Source organism: Oncorhynchus kisutch, linkage group LG24, assembly GCF_002021735.2.
Source record: "Oncorhynchus kisutch isolate 150728-3 linkage group LG24, Okis_V2, whole genome shotgun sequence".
Taxonomy (NCBI): Eukaryota; Metazoa; Chordata; class Actinopteri; order Salmoniformes; family Salmonidae; genus Oncorhynchus; species Oncorhynchus kisutch.
In genome coordinates, this window is record NC_034197.2 from 33,576,097 (window position 1) to 33,600,740 (window position 24,644).

Consider the following 24,644-nt stretch of genomic DNA (forward strand, 5'->3'; position numbering starts at 1 on the left):
ACTATATCCATACTATGACCAATAAGCATACTAACTATATCCATACTATGACCAATAAGCATACTAACTATATCCATACTATGACCAATGAGCATACTAACTATATCCATACTATGACCAATAAGCATACTAACTATATCCATACTATGACCAATAAGCATACTAACTATATCCATCTATATCCATACTATGACCAATAAGCATACTAACTATATCCATACTATGACCAATAAGCATACTAACTATATCCATACTATGACCAATAAGCATACTAACTATATCCATACTATGACCAATAAGCATACTAACTATATCATCTATATCCATACTATGACCAATAAGCATACTAACTATATTCATACTATGACCAATAAGCATACTAACTATATCATCTATATCCATACTGTGACCAATAAGCATACTAACTATATCCATCTATATCCATACTATGACCAATAAGCATACTAACTATATCCATACTATGACCAATAAGCATACTAACTATATCCATACTATGACCAATATGCATACTAACTATATCCATACTATGACCATATCCATACTAACTATATCCATACTATATCCATATCCATACTAACTATATCCATACTATATCCATATCCATACTAGCTATATCCATACTATATCCATATCCATACTAACTATATCCATACTATATCCATATCCATACTAACTATATCCATACTATATCCATATCCATACTAACTATATCCATACTATGACCAATAAGCATACTAACTATATCCATACTATGACCAATAAGCATACTAACTATATCCATACTATGACCAATAAGCATACTAACTATATCCATCTATATCCATACTATGACCAATAAGCATACTAACTATATCCATACTATGACCAATAAGCATACTAACTATATCCATCTATATCCATACTATGACCAATAAGCATACTAACTATATCCATACTATGACCAATAAGCATACTACATAATCAATTTCCATCACAAGTAGTGCTGTTAGTGCGGTTAGTATGAGTATTGGAACACAGCTTAGGACTTCAGAAACTGCTCCGTGGGGTGACTGGACAAAGCCTACTGCAGCATCTCATAAAACAGAACCAAATGCAGAACACCACTGCCTGTCTTGTCCGGTTCCACTAAGGATGTTTGCATTGCCTCTCTTCCGTCAGTTCCTGACATGAGTTTACACTTGGCAGACCAGGATACACCTCAGCCCAGCCAATCACACTCAACCTCCATCAAACACACACACACACACTCATATACAAACACACACACACACACACCACGCAGTGCTAACCCCTGGCAGCCATTGTTAAACATGTGGAACAAAGGTGAGCATGGTCCCATCTCTCCATACTGGCCTTCACAGTTATCTTTAGTGGTCCACACCAGTCCTCCACAACACACCCTCATCTACACTGAAAACCACGATGATGATGATGATGATGATGAGGGTGGCAATGACGACGTTAGGAATGACCACTGTCAGTTGAGCAATGCCCTTGTAACATCAACAGATGATGTTTAGAAATCATGAGAAGTCCTTAGCTGTCGTTGTAAATACATAAACATATCGCTCAGTGTTTGTGTATAGAAGGAAAAACACGCCGATTTTCAAAGGAGAAAACAAAAAAAATACACATCGGAATTTTGTCCTGGTTGAGTAAGACTTTCCATGTTACCGGAAAGTGACTTGTTCAACCTGAATTCTGGAAAATTAAGCCTTTTTATTGGATAAGTATCCCACACGGCAACCTTTAGCGAAAACAATTAGCTAAAATCAAAGCCTGTGTTGACCTGAAAGGTGATTCATGTGTGGCGCTAGCTTAGCGACGGCTGTGGGGAGGGCTAACTGACTAACGCTGAGGTGAGGTCTTATGAACAACAGCTGTTCTCTCACCAACCAACCCAGAGAAAACAAACTCAGTCTGTTTAGAACCAACAATTAGCATCCATCTCATCCACTTAGCCAGACCAACACACACAGATGCACTGTAACTCAATGGAGGGCTCAATGGAGTCATTCTCAAGCCTACAGAGCCGTAGATAGCCTTCTCAACCCTACACTGCCCTACACAGTCTACCCGGCCCTTCCCAGCCCTACATAGCTCTACACAGCCTACCCGGCCCTACATAGCTCTACACAGTCTACCCGGCCCTTCCCAGCCCTACATAGCCCTACACAGTCTACCCGGCCCTACATAGCTCTACACAGTCTACCCGGCCCTACATAGCTCTACACAGCCTACCTGGCCCTTCCCAGCCCTACATAGCTCTACACAGTCTACCCGGCCCTTCCCAGCCCTACATAGCTCTACACAGTCTACCTGGCCCTACCCAGCTCTACATAGCTCTACACAGTCTACCCGGCCCTTCCCAGCCCTACATAGCTCTACACAGTCTACCCGGCCCTTCCCAGCCCTACACAGCTCTACACAGTCTACCCGGCCCTTCCCAGCCCTACATAGCCCTACACAGTCTACCTGGCCCTACCCAGCCCTACATAGCTCTACACAGCTCTACATTGCTCTACACAGCTCTACCTTGCCCTATACAACTCTACAAAGCCATCGGTTAGGTCGAGATGGTAACTTTGTAAGTGATGGAACTGTCTCAAAAATGTATTGGTTTCCCTTGATAAAAATTTAAGTCAGGAATCTAACCTAATGTGATGGAGTCTTCATCATCGTCATCATCCCCTCCATAGCCAAAGAATGGCGCCGGTGGGGATGGCTGCCGTTTTATGTGCTCCTAACCAACTGTGCTATTTTGTTAATTTTTTCTGCGTTGTTTGTAACTCGCCCACCATTTGGCAAATCTGACCATAACTCTATCCTCCTGATTCCTGCTTATAAAGCTAAAACTAAAGCAGGAAGTACCAGTGACTCGCTCAATAAGGAAGTGGTCAGAGGACGCAAATGCTAAGCTACAAGACTGTTTTGCTCTACACAGTCTACCCGGATAGCACAGACTGGAATATGTTCCGGGATTCTTCCGATGGCATTGAGGAGTACACCACATCATAACTGATGACATTGTCCCCACAGTGACCGTACGTACATACCCCAACCAGAAGCCATGGATTACAGGTAACATCCGCACTGAGCTAAAGGGTAGAGCTGCCACTTTCAAGGAGGGAGACTCTAACCCGGACGCTTAGAAGAAATCTTGCTATATCCTCCTGACGAACCATCAAACAGGCAAAGCGTCAATACAGGACTGAGATTGAATCCTACTACACCGGCTCAGACACTCGTCGGATGTGGCAGAGCTTGCAAACTATTACGGACTACAAAGGGAAGCACAGCCGCAAGCTGCCTTGCGACACAAGCCTACCAGACGAGCTAAATAACTTCTATGCTCGCTTCGAGGCAAGCAACACTGAATCATGCATGAGAGCATCAGCTGATCCGGACGACTATGTGATCAGGTCAGCATTCACAAGGCCGCAGTGCCAGACGAATTACCAGGACGTGTACTCAGAGCATGCACTGACCAGCCTGCAAATGTCTTCACTGACATTTTCAACCTGTCCCTGACCGAGTCTGAAATAACCCATGTTTCAAGCAGACCACCATAGTCCCGGTGCCCAAGAACACTAAGGTAACCTGCCTAAATGACTACCGACCTGTAGCATTCACGTCTGTAGCCATGAAGTGCATTGAAAGGCTGGTCATGGCTCACATCAACAGCATTATCCCAGAAAACCTAGACCCACTCCAATTTGCATACCGCCCCAACAGATCCACAGATGATGCAATCTCTATTGCACTCCACACTGCCCTTTCCCACCTGGACAAAATGAACACCTGTGAGAATGCTATTCATTGACTACAGCTTAGCATTCAACACCATGGGCCCCCAGATCCTCAAAAATTTGAGAGTATCCTGAATGGTTGCATCACCGCCTGGTATGGTAACTGCTCGGCCTCCTACCACAAGGCACTACAGAGGGTAGTGCATAAGGCCCAGTACGGTCCTGCCATCCAGGATCTCTATACCAGGCGGTGTCAGAGGAAGGCCCCAAAAATTGCCAAGGACTCCAGCCACCCTAGTCATAGACTGTTCTCTCTACTACCGCATGGCAAGCGGTACCGGAGCGCCAAGTCTAGGACAAATTCAGTTTATTATTCATGCATAGTCCCTTTACCTCTACCTACATGATCAAATTACCTCAAATAACTGGTGCCCCAGTACATTGAATCTGTACTGGAACTCTCTGTATATAGCCTCAATACTGTTATTTTATTGTTGCGCCTTAATTATTTGTTAAATATATATATTTAAAAATCTTAATTAAACTGCATTGTTGGTTAAGGGCTTGTAAGTAAGCATTTCACTGTAAGGTTGTTGTATTCAGCGCAAGTGACAAATAACATATGAGTTGATCATCCATCTCCAATCATAACCACTCGTATCCTCATCCTCAATCTCTATAGTCGTCGTGGAGATAAAGAGGCTATGGGGTTTCCCTGCATCTGTTCTATTGTATATCTATCAGGCTGAGTTGATGTTTATGTGGTCAGCAACAGTGAGGTGGTCTGACTGTGTGAGCAGGGCCAGTTAAAACCTGTCTATGACATCACACTAACTGTAGAGAGAATGAGTAAACATCCTTTACACTCAGCATGGGTCCTGTCCTTCATCTACAGACAATCTATCTATATCCCTTTCTATCTGGAAGGAATTCTGTCACTTCACACTAGTCTTTCTCCTTCTCATACTCGCTGTCCAGTCTATGATGCTGGAGACTCCCTCCTATTTTTCCTACTCTGTCGTTCTCTCAATACCGTTGTCTCCCTATCCCCCTCTCTCTTTTCTGCTATCCTACTTTTCTTCAACTCTTTCCTTCTGCCGTCTTCCCGGCCTAGCATACCTTTTCAGACAGGGCCTCCTCCAGCGTGGTCAGTGCTGTGTCTGTGTTGCTGGAGTCAGTCTGGAGACCCTTGACTCTGTCTCTCAGACCCGTCAGCTGCTTGTCCTTGTCCTTTAACTGCTCCAAAAGATTCTCTATCTGAAGAGAGAAAGAGGGCAGTGAGAGGGCAGAGAGGTGAATGTCAGGTGAATGTCAGGTTAGTGTTAGAGGGAGTGAGAGGGCAGAGAGGTGAAGGTCAGGTTAGTGTTAGAGGGAGTGAGAGGGCAGAGAGGTGAAGGTCAGGTTAGTGTTAGAGGGAGTGAGAGGGCAGAGAGGTGAAGGTCAGGTTAGTGTTAGAGAGAGTGAGAGGGCAGAGAGGTGAAGGTCAGGTGAATGTCAGGTTAGTGTTAGAGGGAGTGAGAGGGCAGAGAGGTGAAGGTCAGGTTAGTGTTAGAGGGAGTGAGAGGGCAGAGAGGTGAAGGTCAGGTTAGTGTTAGAGGGAGTGAGAGGGCAGAGAGGTGAAGGTCAGGTTAGTGTTAGAGGGAGTGAGAGGGCAGAGAGAGGTGAAGGTCAGGTTAGTGTTAGAGGGAGTGAGAGGGCAGAGAGGTGAATGTCAGGTTAGTGTTAGAGGGAGTGAGAGGGCAGAGAGAGGTGAAGGTCAGGTTAGTGTTAGTGGGAGTGAGAGGGCAGAGAGGTGAATGTGAGGTTAGTGTTAGTTTGGCCTTCATAAATACAGTACATGCCCTATGTCTGTTTTCATGAGGTCAGTGACTGGGAGACATAACATAATGAATGTTTACAAGACATACCAAAACAAGAGGCATACTTTGAAGTGAGGTGCACAGAAATAAAAGGACCACAATAAACTGGCCTGATTCAGCTGACTAATACATAAACTGGCCTGATCCAGCTGACTAATACATAAACTGGCCTGATCCAGCTGCCTAATACATAAACTGGCCTGATCCAGCTGACTAATACATAAACTGGCCTGATTCAGCTGACTAATACATAAACTGGTCTGATCCAGCTGACTAATACATAAACTGGCCTGATCCAGCTGACTAATACATAAACTGGCCTGATTCAGCTGACTAATACATAAACTGGCCTGATTCAGCTGACTAATACATAAACTGGCCTGATTCAGCTGACTAATACATAAACTGGCCTGATCCACCTGACTAATACATAAACTGGCCTGATCCACCTGACTAATACATAAACTGGCCTGATTCAGCTGACTAATACATAAACTGGCCTGATCCACCTGACTAATACATAAACTGGCCTGATCCAGCTGACTAATACATAAACTGGCCTGATTCAGCTGACTAATACATAAACTGGCCTGATTCAGCTGACTAATACATAAACTGGCCTGATCCAGCTGACTAATACATAAACTGGCCTGATTCAGCTGACTAATACATAAACTGGCCTGATCCAGCTGCCTAATACATAAACTGGCCTGATCCAGCTGACTAATACATAAACTGGCCTGATTCAGCTGACTAATACATAAACTGGCCTGATTCAGCTGACTAATACATAAACTGGCCTGATTCAGCTGACTAATACATAAACTGGCCTGATTCAGCTGACTAATACATAAACTGGCCTGATCCAGCTGACTAATACATAAACTGGCCTGATCCACCTGACTAATACATAAACTGGCCTGATCCACCTGACTAATACATAAACTGGCCTGATTCAGCTGACTAATACATAAACTGGCCTGATCCACCTGACTAATACATAAACTGGCCTGATCCAGCTGACTAATACATAAACTGGCCTGATTCAGCTGACTAATACATAAACTGGCCTGATTCAGCTGACTAATACATAAACTGGCCTGATTCAGCTGACTAATACATAAACTGGCCTGATCCAGCTGACTAATAAGTGTTCCACCCGTGGCTTTTTTCTTCAATTTCCTGCTTTTAACTATCTCCACATCTCCATTTCCAGATGAGAGAGAGATGTGGCTTTGAGACACAGTGTGCTCAGAGATAATTAGAGATATGCCTGCAGAGATAATGATAGATGTTCTTAGAGGACTTTATAGAGGTGTAAACAGAGGAGCCATTTAGCTTTAAAAGCTTCCGCCTGATTCTTCATCCTCTCAGTTCACTGCTCTCTGTTGATAAGTTCTGCTGACTCACTGTTAGTAGTAGTGTACTACTCCATTCAGTTCAAGGGTCTCTCTGAATCTGTCTCAAACTGTGTTTCTGTGTTCTGCCTCTCTCCATCTCCTCTGTCTCCCTCCTCTCTATATCTCTCTCCCACCCTCCCTCTGTCCCTAAAGCATAACTGTAAATCCCCTCTACGCTGTTGAACAAACGTTGTCTGATGTCCATCCATCCTTATATCAACACAACCATGTAGCAGAGCAGATATATAAATGTACCCGAACTGCCCCCAGCAGCAGACCAGCAGGATACTGAACAGGACACTGAACACTCACAGCCATTATGCAGCTATGGCAAAGAGACGGAGGAGCATTACAATGACAAGGACAGGACAACCAGTTTATGGAGTTACAGCTAGTTTCTCTCATCCTTGGCCCTTACCATTGAATGCATTTGTTGCTAATTTCTACCATCAGGAGCTGTTTATGTCATAGGGACATGTTTCTTTATATCACTAGGATCATTAGGAAAATGTGGGCCATTAACAGATTTGATCAATGATTCTCTTCCTCAGCAGGTTTTAGGGTTACACACAGACTGGAATTATTATCTAATGTACGTAAGAAACGAATCACAAGCAGGAGAACAGCCTAGGTCTAACATTCATACACCCTACAGCCACCACAGAGGAGAGATACTGTAGATAATGCCCAAGAGGGAGAGCGCTAGCATTCCAGTCATGGGTACATGGATAGATAATGCCCAAATCTCCAACAGCCATTTTACAAATGAATCCAATTAAATCATAGACTCTTGTGTTCTTATCCCCTGGAGTCAGAGACTGGTTTGAGAGCGGCCATCTTGGGTTAATCTTTGGAGGGAAAGTGGTGGGAAAGTGGGAAAGGCAGCAAGGGCCCCTGGATAGATCTTGATAGGCTAATGGTTGTGATTATGCCACCCAGTCGAGAGCTCTGATAGGCCAATCCACGGAAGATGAGGCGATAGGAGAGCGAACGCTTTCAGGCATGTTGGGAAAGTTTCACGTCAACATGGCTAGCTTGGCCTGATGACCTACATCTGAGGATGGCTCTGTTCTGTCTGGGTCCTTCCCTCTGGGTCTTTCTCCACACTGGAGGGACGAGGGTAAAGGAGCTTTAAGTGGCTAAGATTGAGTCTGATGGTTGATGAGACATTTTTCAGCTCTGGTCCTTAAGGACACTGATCCCCACTGTCTAATGTGGTCCTTAAGGATACTGATCCCCACTGTCTAATGTGGTCCTTAAGGATACTGATCCCCACTGTCTAATGTGGTCCTTAAGGATACTGATCCCCACTGTCTAATGTGGTCCTTAAGGATACTGATCCCCACTGTCTAATGTGGTCCTTAAGGATACTGATCCACACTGTCTAATGTGGTCCTTAAGGACACTGATCCCCACTGTCTAATGTGGTCCTTAAGGATACTGATCCCCACTGTCTAAAGCGGTCCTTAAGGATACTGATCCCCACTGTCTAATGTGGTCCTTAAGGATACTGATCCCCACTGTCTAATGTGGTCCTTAAGGACACTGATCCCCACTGTCTAATGTGGTCCTTAAGACACTGATTTTGACATTCTTGGAACTGGAGTTTCCACAGCTTCAGCTTCAGGCTACTGGAGTGGGTCGAGACTTTCAAGTTCCTCGGTTTCCACATCACTAAGAAATGAACATGATCCACACACACCCGCACAGTTGTGAAGAGGGCAAAGCAGAACCTCTTCCCCCTCAGGAGGCTGAAAAGATTAGGCCTAAAATCCACAAGCCGCTACAGAGGGCACTGCATACCACCCAGTACATCATTGGGGCTGAGCTCCCTGCCACCGAGGACCTCAATACCAGGCGGGGTCAGAGGACGACCCAAAATTATTTCAAAGATTCCAGCCACCCAAGACAAATGCACGCTGTGTTAAGAAGCAGTGCGGCTTGGTTGGGTTGTGTATCGGAGGACGCATGACTTTCAACCTTCATCTCTCCCGAGCCCGTACGGGAGTTGTAGCGATGAGACAAGATCGTAGCTACTAAACAAAAAAAAAGACATGAAGGTCAGTTAATTCAGAAAACTTCAAGAATTTTGAAAGTTTCTTCAAGTGCAGTTGCAAAAACCATCAAGTGCTATGATGAAACTGGTTCTGATGAGGACCGCCACAGGAATGGAAGCGTTACCTCTGCTGCTGAGGATAGGTTCATTAGAGTTAACTTCACTAGGGTAGGATTTGGAATTTTGGATGAAAAGCGTGCCCAAATTAAACTGCCTGCTACTCAGGCCCAGAAGATAGGATATGCATATAATGAGTAGATTTGGATTAGAAATACTCTAAAGTTTCCAAAACTGTTAAAATAATATCTGTGAGTGTAACAGAACTGATATGGCAGGCGAAAACCTGAGGAAAATCCAACCAGGAAGTACTATTATTTTGAAAGGCTGTTTTTCCATTGAAAGCCTATCCACCATACAAAGACATAGGACCCAGTTCACGATCTCTATGGCTTCCTCTACATGTGGCCAGTCTTTAGGCATTGTTTCAGGCTTTTACTCTGAAAAATGAGGGAGATACAGCACTTTCAATCAGTGGCCAGTGGATTTCTAGACATCAGCAATGCGCCTGATCGGGAACGCGCCTTTCTTGTTTCTCTTTTTCTATGATGAAGCTTTGTCCGATTGAAATATTATTGATTATTTATGACAAAAATAACCGGAGGTTTGATTTTAAACGTCGTTTGGCATGTTTCTACTAACTTTTATTGTACTTTTTAAAAACTTTTCGTCCGGACTTAGTGCAAGCGCCTTGAGCATTCAGATTACTGGACAAAACACGCGAACAAAAATGAGGTTTTTGGTCATAAAGAGGGACATTATCGAACAAAACAAACATTTATTGTCTAACATGGAGACCTGGGAGTGCCACCAGATGAAAATCATCAAAGGTAAGTGATTCATTTTAATGCTATTTCTGACTTTTGTGACACTCTCCTTGGCTGGAAAATGGCTGTATGGGTTTCTGTGGCTAGGTACTGACCTAACATAATCGCAACGTGTGCTTTCGCCGTAAAGCCTTTTTGAAATCTGACACAGTGGTTGCATTAAGGAGAAGTTCATCTTTATTCGTATGTTTAACACTTGTATCATTTATCAATGTTTATGATGAGTATTTCTGTAATTTGATGTGGCTCTCTGAACTTTCACCGGAGGTTTGTTTGAGACAATGCATTTCTGAACATAACGCGCCAATGTAAACTGAGATTTTTTTATACAAATATGAACTTTATCGAACAAAACATACATGTATTGTGTAACATGATGTCCTATGAGTGCCATCTGATGAAGATCATCAAAGATTTGTGATTAATTTAATTGCTATTTCTGACTTGTGAGCCCTCTCCTTGGCTGGAAAAGGGCTGTATGGTTTTATGTGACTAGGTGCTGACCTAACAGAATCGCATGGTGTGCTTTCGCAGTAAAGCCTTTTTGAAATCGGACACTGGTTGGATTTACAAGACGTTTATCTTTATAATGGTGTATAATACTTGTATGTTTGAGGAATTTTAATTATGGGATTTCTGTTGTTTTGAATTTTAGCGCCCTGCAATTTCACTGGCTGTTGTCGAGGTGGGACGCTAGAGTACCAGAGAGGATAACTGCACCTCAGATTGCAGCCCAAATAAATGCTTCACAGAGTTCAACTATCTCAACATCAACTTTTCAAATGAGACTGCATGAATCAGGCCTTCATGGTCGAATTGCTGCAAAGAAACCACTACTAAAGGACACGAATAATAATAAGAGACTTGCTTGGGCCAAGAAACACGAGCAATGGACAATAGACAGATGGAAAACTGTCCTTTGGCCTGATGAGTCCAAATTTGAGATTTTTGGTTCCAACCGCCGTTTCTTTGAGAAGCGGAGCAGGTGAACGGATTATCTCCACATGTGTATTTCCCACCGCGAAGCATAGAGGAGGAGGTTTGACGTGCCTTGCTGGTGACACTGTGTGATTTATTTAGAATTCAAGGCACGCTTAACCAGCATGGCTACAACAGCATTCTGCAGCGATACGCCATCCAATCTGATTTGTGCTTAGTGGGACTATCATTTGTTTTTCAACAGGACAATGACCCATAACTCACCTCCAGGCTGTGTAAGGGCTATTTGACCAAGAAGGAGAGTGATGGAGTGCTGCATCAGGTGACCTGGCCTCAACAATCACCCGACCTCAACCCAATTGAGATAGTTGTGGATGAGTTGGACAGCTGAATGAAGGAAATGCAGCCAACAAGTGCTCAGCATATGTGGGAACTCCTTCAAGACTGTTGGAAAAGCATTCCTCATTAAGCTGGTTGAGAGAATGCCAAGAGTGTGCAAAGCTGTCATCAAGGCAAAGGGTGGCTACTTTGAAGAATCTCAAATATAAAATATATTTTGATTTGTTCTTCCACAACAATCTCGACAAACCATGTGTTATTTCATAGTTTTGATGTCTTCACTATTATTCTACAGTGTAGAAAATAGGAAAAATAAAAACCCTTGAATGAGCAGGTGTGTCCAAACTTTTGACTGGTACTGTAATTACACTGACATCCCACACACCCACACCCACCCACCCACCCACCCACACACACACACACACACGCTGCTGTAACAGCCTCCACTCTTCTGGGAGGCTTTCCACTAGATGTTAGAGAAAAAATTGCTAGGACTTGCTTCCATTCAGCCTACAAGACCATTAGTGAGGTCAGGCACTGATGTTGGGCGATTAGGCCTGGCTCTCAGTCAGCGTTACAATTCGTCCCAATGTGGTTTGATAGGGTTGAGGTCAGGGCTCTGTGTAGGCCAGTCAAGTTCTTCAACACCAATCTCGACAAACCATTTCTGTATGGACCTCACATTGTGCACGGGGGCATTGTTATGCTGAAACAGGAAAGGGCTTTCCCCAAACTGTTGCCACAAAGATGAAAGCACAGAATCGTCTAGAATGTTATTGTATGCTGTAGCGTAAAGATTTCCCTTCACTGGAACTAAGGGGCCCAAACCATGATAAACAGCCCCAGACCATTATTCCTCCTCCACAAAAATGTACAGTTGGCATTATGCATTGGGGCAGGTAGCGTTCTCCTGGCATCCACCAAACCCAGATTCGTCCATCGGACTGCCAGATGGTTTAGCATCAATCCAGAGAAAGTGTTTCCACTGTTCCAGAGTCCAATGACAGCAAGCTTTACACCATTCCAGACAATGCTTAGCATTGCGCAGGGTGATCTTAGGCTTGTGTACAGTTGCTCGGCCATGGAAACCCAATTCATGAAGCTCCCGAAGAACAGGTTTTGTGCTGACATTACTTCCAGAGGCAGTTTGGAACTAACATTTTACACGCTACGCGCTTCAGCACTCAGCGGTCCCATTCTGTGAGCTTGTGTGGCCTACCACTTCGCGGCTAAGCCGTTGTTTCTCCTAGACTCTTCCACTAAAACAATAACAGCACTTACAGTTGACCAGGGCAGCTCTAGCAGGGCAGAAATTTGACCAACTGACTTGTTGGAAAGGTGTCATCCTATGACAGTGACACGTTGAAAGTCACTGAGCTCTTCAGTAATGCCATTATACTGCCAATGTTTGTCTTTGGAGATTGTATGACTGAATGCTCGATTTTATACATCTGTCAGCAACGGGTGTGGCTGAAATACCAGTTTGAAGGGGTGTCCACATATTTTTGTATATGTAGTGTAGCTACCTCAATTATCTCATGCACCTCCCTGTACATTGACTCAGTCCTGGTATCGCTCTCTATATAGCCATGTTACTTGTACTTGTCATTGTTATTTGTTACTCCTTGTGTCATTATTTCTATTTTTTATCTTAACTCTGCATTGTTGTTTACGAAACAATTGTATTTAATGTTGACTGGACTGGGAGGAGATAAACAGGCTACAGGTTACAGGCTACACACACTGGACTGGGAGGAGATAAACAGGCTACAGGTTACAGGCTACACACACTGGACTGGGAGGAGATAAACAGGCTACAGGTTGCAGGCTACACACACTGAACTGGGAGGAGATAAACAGGCTACACACACTGGACTGGGAGGAGATAAACAGGCTACAGGTTGCAGGCTACACACACTGAACTGGGAGGAGATAAACAGGCTACACACACTGGACTGGGAGGAGATAAACAGGCTACAGGTTACAGGCTACACACACTGGACTGGGAGGAGATAAACAGGCTACAGGTTACAGGCTACACACACTGGACTGGGAGGAGATAAACAGGCTACAGGTTACAGGCTACACACACTGGACTGGGAGGAGATAAACAGGCTACAGGTTACAGGCTACACACACTGGACTGGGAGGAGATAAACAGGCTACAGGTGACAGGCTACACACACTGGACTGGGAGGAGATAAACAGGCTACAGGTGACAGGCTACACACACTGGACTGGGAGGAGATAAACAGGCTACAGGTTACAGGCTACACACACTGGACTGGGAGGAGATAAACAGGCTACAGGTGACAGGCTACACACACTGGACTGGGAGGAGATAAACAGGCTACAGGTTACAGGCTACACACACTGGACTGGGAGGAGATAAACAGGCCTCGAGAAAGAATGAAACCTAAGAATGATCGCTCTTATCTGCACAAGGGAGTAAACAAAATAAGCCAGAAACAAACAAAGTTTAGCCTGTGGTTGTGTTGAGGCTGAGAATGCACGCACGAGCCGCATGCACCCCCCCCCCCCCCCTGCTCCCTGTCCCAGTGGGCAGCACATAGCCTTATTTCAGGGCAAATTGACCATATCGCTCTTAGATAAAGATTCCACTCTCCACTAGACTCAGTTTGCTTTGGCCAACCAGTGCACAATAACAACCACCCGACGAAACATTTAGCCTCGCCGCGCGGCCTTCCGTGAAATCACGAAGGAAAACGTTAAACACGACTGGACTTTCAACCTCCCGGATGAGAGCAAGTTGCCTTATTCTCCGATATGGGAAAGAATGGTGAGGAATTCTGCCGGAATTCTCCGACCCCAACGGTTAGCTACATGGATCACTGTTTTGAAAGAAAGACCTTTTGTGGACAGGAAGGAGCAGGATTATTTCTTTTATTTACTTATTGAACCTTTATTTAACTGGGCAAGTCAGTTAAGAACAAATTCTTATTTACAATAACGGCCTACAAAAAGGCCTCCTGCAGGGACGGGGGCCGTTATAAAAAGAATTAAATAATAATATATATAAATATGGGACAAAACACACATCACGACAAGAGAGACAACACAACACTACATAAAGAGAGACCTAAGACAACAACATAGCAAGGCAGAAACACATGACAACAACACAACATGACAACAACATGGTAGCAACACAACATGACAACAACATGGTAGCAACACAAAACATGGTAGAAACATTACAGCACAAAGGGCAAGAAGGTAGAGACAACAATATATCACGCAAAGCCTGACCACTGGGAAGCAGAAGGCAGGATAGCCTAGTGGTTAGAGCGTTGACTAGTAACCAGAAGGTTGCAAGTTCAAATCCCCAAGCTGACAAGGTACACACAAGCACACAGATAACATCCACCACATCCCATCAGTGGCCCTCCATTTTAGAGTACAGAACACAAAGATCTCTACTGTGTGAATCTAAGTGTGCGTTCTCTAATTCTCTCCTTCTCTCTTTCTTTCTCTCTCTCGGAGGACCTGAGGCCTAGGACCATGCCCCAGGATTACCTGACATGATGACTCCTTGCTGTCCCCAGTCCACCTGGCCGTGCTGCTGCTCCAGTTTCAACTGTTCTGCCTTCTTATTATTCGAACATGCTGGTCATTTATGAACATTTGAACATCTTGGCCATGTTCTGTTATAATCTCCACCCGGCACAGCCAGAAGAGGACTGGCCACCCCACATATGCTCTCTCTAATTCTCTCTTTTTTTCTCTCTCTCGGAGGACCTGAGCCCTAGGACCATGCCCCAGGACTACCTGACATGATGACTCCTTGCTGTCCCCAGTCCATCTGACCGTGCTGCTTCTCCAGTTTCAACTGTTCTGCCTTATTATTATACGACCATGCTGGTCATTTATGAACATTTGAACATCTTGGCCATGTTCTGTTATAATTTCCACCCGGCACAGCCAGAAGAGGACTGGCCACCCCACATAGCCTGGTTCCTCTCTAGGTTTCTTCCTAGGTTTTGGCCTTTCTAGGGAGTTTTTCCTAGCCACCGTGCTTCTACACCTGCATTGCTTGCTGTTTGGGGTTTTAGGCTGGGTTTCTGTACAGCACTTTGAGATATCAGCTGATGTACGAAGGGCTATATAAATAAATTTGATTTGATTTGACCTACGATTGTGCAAATGCACACACATTCTGTCACTTTTACACATTTTGTACAACTACAGTACAAACCAACTACACACCATTGTCCCTCTTCCATGACACACAACGCCACTCCTCCAGACCAGCTACAGTAGAGGCGTGTGACTCCCATGGAGCAGTCAGTGAGGTAGGCACTGTAACATCAACACTACGACGTCAGTCTCTGTCCTCTCCCACACGGCCTCACCACTGTTTACAGACATGTTGTTACGACTGGGATAACTTTCATCGACACAGCGATAGGACAAAGACAGGTCCCCGTCCACATTGGGATTGATGCTAGCGGCCCCTGACCTCAACCCTGACAGTCCAGCTAAAACCAGCCACACTAGATACTAGTTCCTGACCCAACCAACCGCCACTGTATGGGGTTTAAGATTACACAGCGCACATTCATGATTAGAGAGAGCATATCTGTCAGGAATTCTAATGTCATAGGAGACATAGCATCTGAAACAGTATCACGTCTGGTTCCTCTGGTGAAGTCTTGATCTACAAGGACCTCTGTCTGGACGGCGCAGAACCACAAACTCAGATGACCTGGTAGGGCTAAGTGCTCTATGTAAACTCTGAACTGGGAACCGGTCCTCAGAGAATGAATTTATGCAGAACACACAAAAGAACAAGGAGCAAAGCGTGACGACAGTAAAAATGCAATCTTTGTATTTTTAAAAACTTTCTTGGACCAATAAAAATACCAAACAATAATTGGTCTTCTTTTTGAAAGGCAATCATTTTTTATTGAGGTTTGTCATAACCTCTGCAAATATGATAAGATGGCAGCCTTCACCCAGGCGGTTGGAAGAGAAATACACACACACACACACACACACACACACACACACACACACACACACACACACACACACACACATACACACACTCACACACACACACACTTACAGAGACTGGGACAAGAACCACGACCACAAACTGAACGACATAACACGGTATTCTCCCCTAGAAGTGTAGGTAAGAGGTGTTCTTACCTACAGTAGAGGAAAACTAGGTCACAGAAACTCAGTAGTATAATTGGAAACAGTGGGATCCAGATCAATTTGTTGGATTAGGAAGAATGTACAGCTTCTTTCAACTGCATTAGTTCAACAAGATCTATTGTTCTCACTCCTCTCTCTCATTACACCCATGTTTTTCTCTCGGGCACGCACACACACGCTCTCAGAGAGGTTGTTGATGTCCAGTTTCCCAACACTCCAGAGGTTTACTGGTCCTCCTTGACTTCCTCTAGGGAAAGGCCTCTCGGATGTGTGTCATCACAGAGGGCTAGTTTGGATGCATGGTAAAATAACCTGATAGAATCCCGTGACCTTTCAGACCACATGTTTGTTTTAATGATGCAACAGGTTAGGCTGATGGAGGTCCTCTCTCTCTCTCTCTCTCTGTCTCTCTGTCTCTCTGTCTCTCTCTCTCTCTCTCTCTCTCTCTCTCTCTCTCTCTCTCTCTCTCTCTACTCATAAATGGATACTAGAATAATAGTGAAGACACAAAGCTATGAAATAACACATGGAATCATGCTGTAACCGAAAAGGTGTTAAACAAATCAACATATATTTTATATTTGAGATTCTTCAAAGTAGCCACCCTTTGCGTTGATAACAGCTTTGCACACTCTTGGCCCATTTGGGACCCAGCCATGCTCATATGTCCCAGGACATATGGTTAGCTGTCTGGACAACCTCTTCTGGCCACATACTGTGAGCTGTTGCCCTCCAGTGGCAACACTGTGCTACTCCAGATGGAATGTCTGTCTAGGTTTACTGAGTCTCCTTGAATAAAGATGGCTGTCAACTATACCTTCAGCTGAAGCATTTCTGAATCTGAAGTATCTCAATGTATATTACATTTCAAACAGCGTAATATTCCAACGCCTCTACAGACAAAACCTTTGTCAGACAGACGTTTGTTTGTGGTGACATGGTCAGATGTAATGTGTTTTATTGACAGAGAGACCTGGGAAGTTGACAACGGGGTCATTGCTACCATAACCCCAGGGCTGAAACACTCCACTGGAGAATGACACCGCTCTCTCTGTTTCACTCGCCCGACCTTTGTGATGTCATGCTCCTTCGCTCAAGGACACATTACTCATCCGCTATGGACCAGAACGACAGAACGCCATGACATCATAAGATGAGTGGAGCCCGTGAGAGGGAGGGGAGAGCAGCGGGAAGACGATTCAATCATTGTCTCTCAAAGCATCCTGCTATGGAATTGTAGGATGTTGAGAGATAAAGGGTCTTTAAATAACAGTTCCTCTGGTGGAGGGATGGAGTATAGACTGTTGAGATCTGTGGCCTATGGACCTGCTGACTATCCATCTACACTATAGCCAGCAGGACACAGCGTATGAACACACCATAAATACTACAGCAGAGGCCTTTGTGTGAGCATGTCCACATGCAATACTGCATGGCATGTATATGTGCATGTGTGTGCTCTGCCTATAAAATGTATATCTGCCTACCGACGCCAAACCACCAATGGCCTACAACCAGAATGAGCAGCACCTTGACAGCGCACAGTGTTGTCACGCCAGCAGCCAGAGCCTTGCCAACCACAAAGTCATGGAAAAAGGTCTGGGAGTCTGGGAAAGAGAGCAACTCAGAGAGACAGAATTTTCTACGGGCTTCAGTCCGATTAGGAGGTGGGCCTGTGACAGCCTGAGCTGCTTCCTCCATGACCCCCTAACATCCTCTGGTAACTACCACGTCGTGTTTAGAAAAACAAAGCCTTTCTGTGTCATACACACAAACATGCAAGCAGACACTCAATGACAAACTAACACACATCCAGACAGACACATACACCCAGACAGACACATACACCCAGACAGACCGCCAGTCCCAACTCTCTGTCTCTCTTTTCTCCCAGTATAACATATGGAGATATTCTGAAGTAACATACTGCTAACCCTTGAGGGCCACACACACACACAATTAACATAAACTGACGTCCATTTTCAGACAACGGGGGTTGCCTCACCCTCACACACATGACAACCAGACATACTCCCCCTCTCCCCCCACATTCCTCCATAAACCTTACACACACCCTCCATTGCATTCATACATATCAATTAGACACTAACACAGGAACACAGACACACACACTGTCTGAGAAAGCAGAAGGCAGCCTTTATTTTCACAGCGTTGGACTCGAAAGAAGGGAAACAGGAGATACCTGACACATAGATGAAGACGGATAACATATGTGGCAGTTAAATTTGAACCATCATTGTGTGTGTGTGTGTGTGTGTGTGTGTGTGTGTGTGTGTGTGTGTGTGTGTGTGTGTGTGTGTGTGTGTGTGTGTCTGTGTGTGTGTCTGTGTGTGTGTGTGTGTGCGCATTTTGAGTTGATCCTTGTCCCTGCTCTTTAAGCTCAGGGCCCTATCTCTGCCCCCTCAGCTGTGGAATGCTGCAGTGATTGCTGGGTAATTACCCAAATGCTTTACTTCTCCGCTCCCAGCACCATTAGTATTCATTCTTTTCTTTTTCCTCTCCTTTTGATAGAGGAATTGCCAGAGCTTTGATCCAGTGGAGGGAGGGAGGGAGGGAGGGAGGGAGGGAGGGAGGGAGGGAGGGAGGGAGGGAGGGAGGGAGGGAGGGAGGGAGGGAGGGAGGGAGGGAGGGAGGGAGGGAGGGAGGGAGGGAGGGAGGGAGGGAGGGAGGGAGGGAGGGAGGGAGGAGGAAGTTAGGCCACCCAGCTGGGACCACAGCTGCTCTCTGTCCACCTCTACCTCTCCTCTCTTTTAGTTACTTCTAGCATATCCATCGCTCCAAAATGGAATACTATGTAGTGCTAGGGTTATACCGCTGGGTTATTCCACTGGGTTATTCCACTGGGTTATACCTCTGGGTTATTCAAACTGGGTTATTCCACTGGGTTATTCCACTGGGTTATTCCACTGGGTTATTCCACTGGGTTATACCGCTGGGTTATTCCACTGGGTTATTCCACTGGGTTATTCCACTGGGTTATTCCCTCTGAGTTACTGTACTTCGCTGGGTTACACCGCTGGATTGAACCGCATGGGTTACACCAATGTCCATCTCTCCTCCACCCCACAGCTCCTACAAGTAATATGAAAATACAGTAACAGGAGCACATCGTCTAACCTGCAGTAATATGAAAATACAGTAACAGGACACAACGTCTAACCTGCAGTAATATGAAAATACAGTAACAGGACACAACGTCTAACCTGCAGTAATATGAAAATACAGTAACAGGACACAACGTCTAACCTGCAGTAATATGAAAATACAGTAACAGGAGCACAACGTCTAACCTGCAGTAATATGAAAATACAGTAACAGGAGCACATCGTCTAACCTGCAGTAATATGGCTATGAGGGTTGGGATATCATCTTAGTTCTGTTACATCTGTTATGACTAGAAATAGCCTCATACCATCACCCACTGCCTGCTACCTGTCTGCAAACCCCATCGATGCCCCTGGGGTGACTGAAAGTCAGGATGAACTCAGGCTAACATCGCTAGGTTACTCCTGATGAACGCGCTATAATATCAACCATACTATGGCTAATCATACTTCCTCAACCTCCCCATCAACCCCACATTATTAGAGCTAAGGCTGTCGAGGCGACAGGAGGGACTTCAACTACTTTACTCCCATCTCTGCTCTCTATGTGGTTGGTCAGATGGAAACTATTATAGGATGAAAGGCACTGGTGCCTTCATCATGGATCTCTCCTGATCTGACGACACCAGTTGATCTATAGGGATCTGTGACCCACTGGAGTACTTTGGAAAGGCCACACAGACAACTAATCACTTAAATAACCTATCTACAGAACACCACCAACATCTGTCTATGTCTCTGATCGTTTCCACATCAACGTCCTTTGTCTGTTTTATGGCTTGCTGATTATCAACATGGTGGCTTGCTAGCCTTTACATTACAGTGAATGAAGTGTTGTACAAAAAGTGTGACTGAATACCAGGGGAGAAGGAGACCCTTACAGAGGGCTATCAGTGGAGAGAGAAGCCTTTGTCTGGCTCAGATACTGTATATGTTTCCCAACACACTCTCAGAAAACACAGCTCCAACACTGGATAAATATATTCCTTTCTACCAACACACTAGACTATACCTAGCTACTCATCCATATGAATCAGACAACCAACACACTAGACTTCTCCTAGCTACTCATCCTTATGAATCATACTACCAACACACTAGACTTCTCCTACCTACTCATCCATATGAATCAGACTACCAACACACTAGACTTCTCCTAGCTACTCATCCATATGAATCAGACTACCAACACACTAGACTTCTCCTAGCTACTCATCCATATGAATCAGACTACCAACACACTAGCCTTCTCCTAGCTTCTCATCCATATGAATCAGACTACCAACACACTAGACTTCTCCTAGCTACTCATCCATATGAATCAGACTACCAACACACTAGACTTCTCCTAGCTACTCATCCATATGAATCAGACTACCAACACACTAGCCTTCTCCTAGCTTCTCATCCATATGAATCAGACTACCAACACACTAGACTTCTCCTAGCTTCTCATCCATATGAATCAGACTACCAACACACTAGCCTTCTCCTAGCTTCTCATCCATATGAATCAGACTACCAACACAATAGACTTCTCCTAGCTTCTCATCCATATGAATCAGACTACCAACACACTAGCCTTCTCCTAGCTTCTCATCCATATGAATCAGACTACCAACACACTAGCCATCTCCTAGCTACTCATCCATATGAATCAGACTACCAACACACTAGCCTTCTCCTAGCTACTCATCCATATGAATCAGACTACCAACACACTAGACTATACCTAGCTACTCATCCATATGAATCAGACAACCAACACACTAGACTTCTCCTAGCTACTCATCCATATGAATCAGACAACCAACACACTATACTTCTCCTAGCTACTCATCCATATGAGTCAGACTACCAACACACTAGACTTCTCCTAGCTACTCATCCATATGAATCAGACTACCAACACACTAGACTTCTCCTAGCTACTCATCCATATGAATCAGACTACCAACACACTAGCCTTCTCCTAGCTTCTCATCCATATGAATCAGACTACCAACACACTAGACTTCTCCTAGCTACTCATCCATATGAATCAGACTACCAACACACTAGACTTCTCCTAGCTACTCATCCATATGAATCAGACTACCAACACACTAGCCTTCTCCTAGCTACTCATCCATATGAATCAGACTACCAACACACTAGACTTCTCCTAGCTTCTCATCCATATGAATCAGACTACCAACACACTAGCCTTCTCTTACCCACCCATATGCACAGCAAAAATAGAAATGCAACTTGTAAAGTGTTGGTCCCATGTTTCATGACTTGAAATAAAAGATCCACAAAATGTTCCATACGCACTGAGATGTGTTCCATACGCACTGAGATGTGTTCCATACGCACTGAGATGTGTTCCATACGCACTGAGATGTGTTCCATACGCACTGAGATGTGTTCCATACGCACTAAGATGTGTTCCATACGCACTGAGATGTGTTCCATACGCACTGAGATGTGTTCCATACGCACTGAGATGTGTTCCATACGCACTGAGATGTGTTCCATACGCACTGAGATGTGTTCCATACGCACTGAGATGTGTTCCATACACACTGAGATGTGTTCCATACACACTGAGATGTGTTCCATACGCACTGAGATGTGTTCCATACGCACTGAGATGTGTTCCATACGCACTGAGATGTGTTCCATACGCACTGAGATGTGTTCCATACGCACTGAGATGTGTTCCATACGCACTGAGATGTGTTCCATACGCACTGAGATGTGTTCCATATGCACTGAGATGTGTTCCATACGCACAAAAAGCTTTTTTCTCTCAAATGTTGTGAACAAATTTGTTTACATCCCTGTTTGTGAGAATTTCTCATTTGCCAAGATAATCCATCCACCTGACAGGTGTGGCATATCAAGAAGCTGATTAAACAGTATAATCATTACACAGGTGCACCTTGTGCTGAGGACAATAAAAGGCCACTCTAAATGCGCAGTTTTGTCACACAACACATTGCCACCGATGTCTCAAGTTTTGAGGGAGAGTGCAATTGGCATGCCGACAGCAGGAATGCTCACCAGAGCTGTAGCCAGAGGATTGAATGTTAATTTCTCTACCACAAGCCGCCTCCAACATCATTTTAGAGAATTTAGTACAGTACATCCAACCTCCCTCACAACCGCAGATCATGTGTATAGTGTCGTGTGGGCGAGACCCCATAGTTGCGGTGGGGTTATGGTATGGACACGCATAAGCTACGGACAACAAAGAAATTACATTTTATCGATGGCAATTTGAATGCACAACATACCATGACTAGATCCTGAGGCCCAGTGTGAAGTCCATTTTTTAAGGTATCTGTGACCAACAAATTAATATTTTTTTATTTGACCTCATTTAAAATAGGCATGTCAGTTAAGAACAAATTCTTATTGGCAATGACGGACTACAACGGCCAAATCCGGACGACTGGGCCAATTGTGCGCCTCCCTATGGGACTCCCAATCATGGCCGGTTGTGATACAGCTTGGATTCGAACCAGGGTGTCTGTAGTGATGCATCTAGCACTGAGATGCAGTGCCTTAGACCGCTGCGCCACTGAGGAGCACATATCTGTATTCCCAGTCATGTGAAATCCATAGATTACTGACTGATATCCTCATTAGAACTGTAACTCAGACAAATCTTTGAAATTGTTGTATGTTGCGTTTATATTTTTGAGCAGTATAGATGAGACTACCAACACACTAGATGTCCCCTACCAATCCATATAGATCACACTAGATGTCCCCTACCAATCCATAAAGATCAGACTAGATGTCCCCTACCAATCCATATAGATCACACTACCAACACACTAGATGTCCCCTACCAATCCATATAGATCACACTACCAACACACTAGATGTCCCCTACCAATCCATATAGATCACACTACCAACACACTAGATGTCCCCTACCAATCCATATAGATCACACTACCAACACACTAGATGTCCCCTACCAATCCATATAGATCAGACTAGATGACCCCTACTCATCCATAAAGATCAGACTAGATGTCCCCTACTCATCCATAAAGATCAGACTAGATGTCCCCTACTCATCCATAAAGATCAGACTAGATGTCCCCTACTCATCCATAAAGATCAGACTAGATGTCCCCTACTCATCCATAAAGATCAGACTAGATGTCCCCTACTCATCCATATAGATCAGACTAGATCTCCCCTACCCATCCATATAGATCAGACTAGATGTCCATTACCCATCCATATAGATCAGACTAGATGTCCCTTACCCATCCATATAGATCAGACTAGATGTCCCCTACCCATCCATATAGATCAGACTAGATGTCCCCTACCCATCCATATTGATCAGGCTAGATGCCCCCTACCCATCCATATAGATCAGACTAGATGTCCCCTACCCATCTATATAGATCAGACTAGATGTCCCCTACTCATCCATATAGATCAGACTAGATGTCCCCTACTCATCCATATAGATCAGACTAGATGTCCACCACCCATCCATATAGATCAGACTAGATGTCCCCTACCCATCCATATAGATCAGACTAGATGTCCCCTACCCATCCATATAGATCAGACTAGATGTCCACCACCCATCCATATAGATCAGACTAGATGTCCCCTACCCATCCATATAGATCAGACTAGATGTCCCCTACCCATCTATATAGATCAGACTAGATGTCCCCTACTCATCCATATAGATCAGACTAGATGTCCCCTACCCATCCATATAGATCAGACTAGATGTCCACCACCCATCCATATAGATCAGACTAGATGTCCCCTACCCATCCATATAGATCAGACTAGATGTCCACCACCCATCCATATAGATCAGACTAGATGTCCCCTACCCATCCATATAGATCAGACTAGACGTCCCCTACCCATCCATATAGATCAGACTAGATGTCCCCTACTCATCCATATAGATCAGACTAGATGTCCCCTACCCATCCATATTGATCAGGCTAGATGCCCCCTACCCATCCATATAGATCAGACTAGATGTCCCCTACCCATCTATATAGATCAGACTAGATGTCCCCTACTCATCCATATAGATCAGACTAGATG

General features: G+C 44.6%; 1 protein-coding gene across 1 annotated transcript in view; it reads right to left on the bottom strand.

Moving 5' to 3' along the window:
- Positions 1–1,388: 1,388 nt before the first annotated feature.
- LOC109882212 (ERC protein 2) overlaps positions 1,389–24,644 on the bottom strand; it is a 69,027-nt gene continuing 45,771 nt past the window's right edge. The window contains exons 6-7 of the mRNA XM_031803662.1: positions 4,890–5,027; positions 1,389–1,514 (exon numbers count right to left, since the gene is read on the bottom strand). Coding sequence (XP_031659522.1) covers positions 1,389–1,514; positions 4,890–5,027 — 264 coding nt within the window. The remainder of the gene's footprint in view (positions 1,515–4,889; positions 5,028–24,644) is intronic.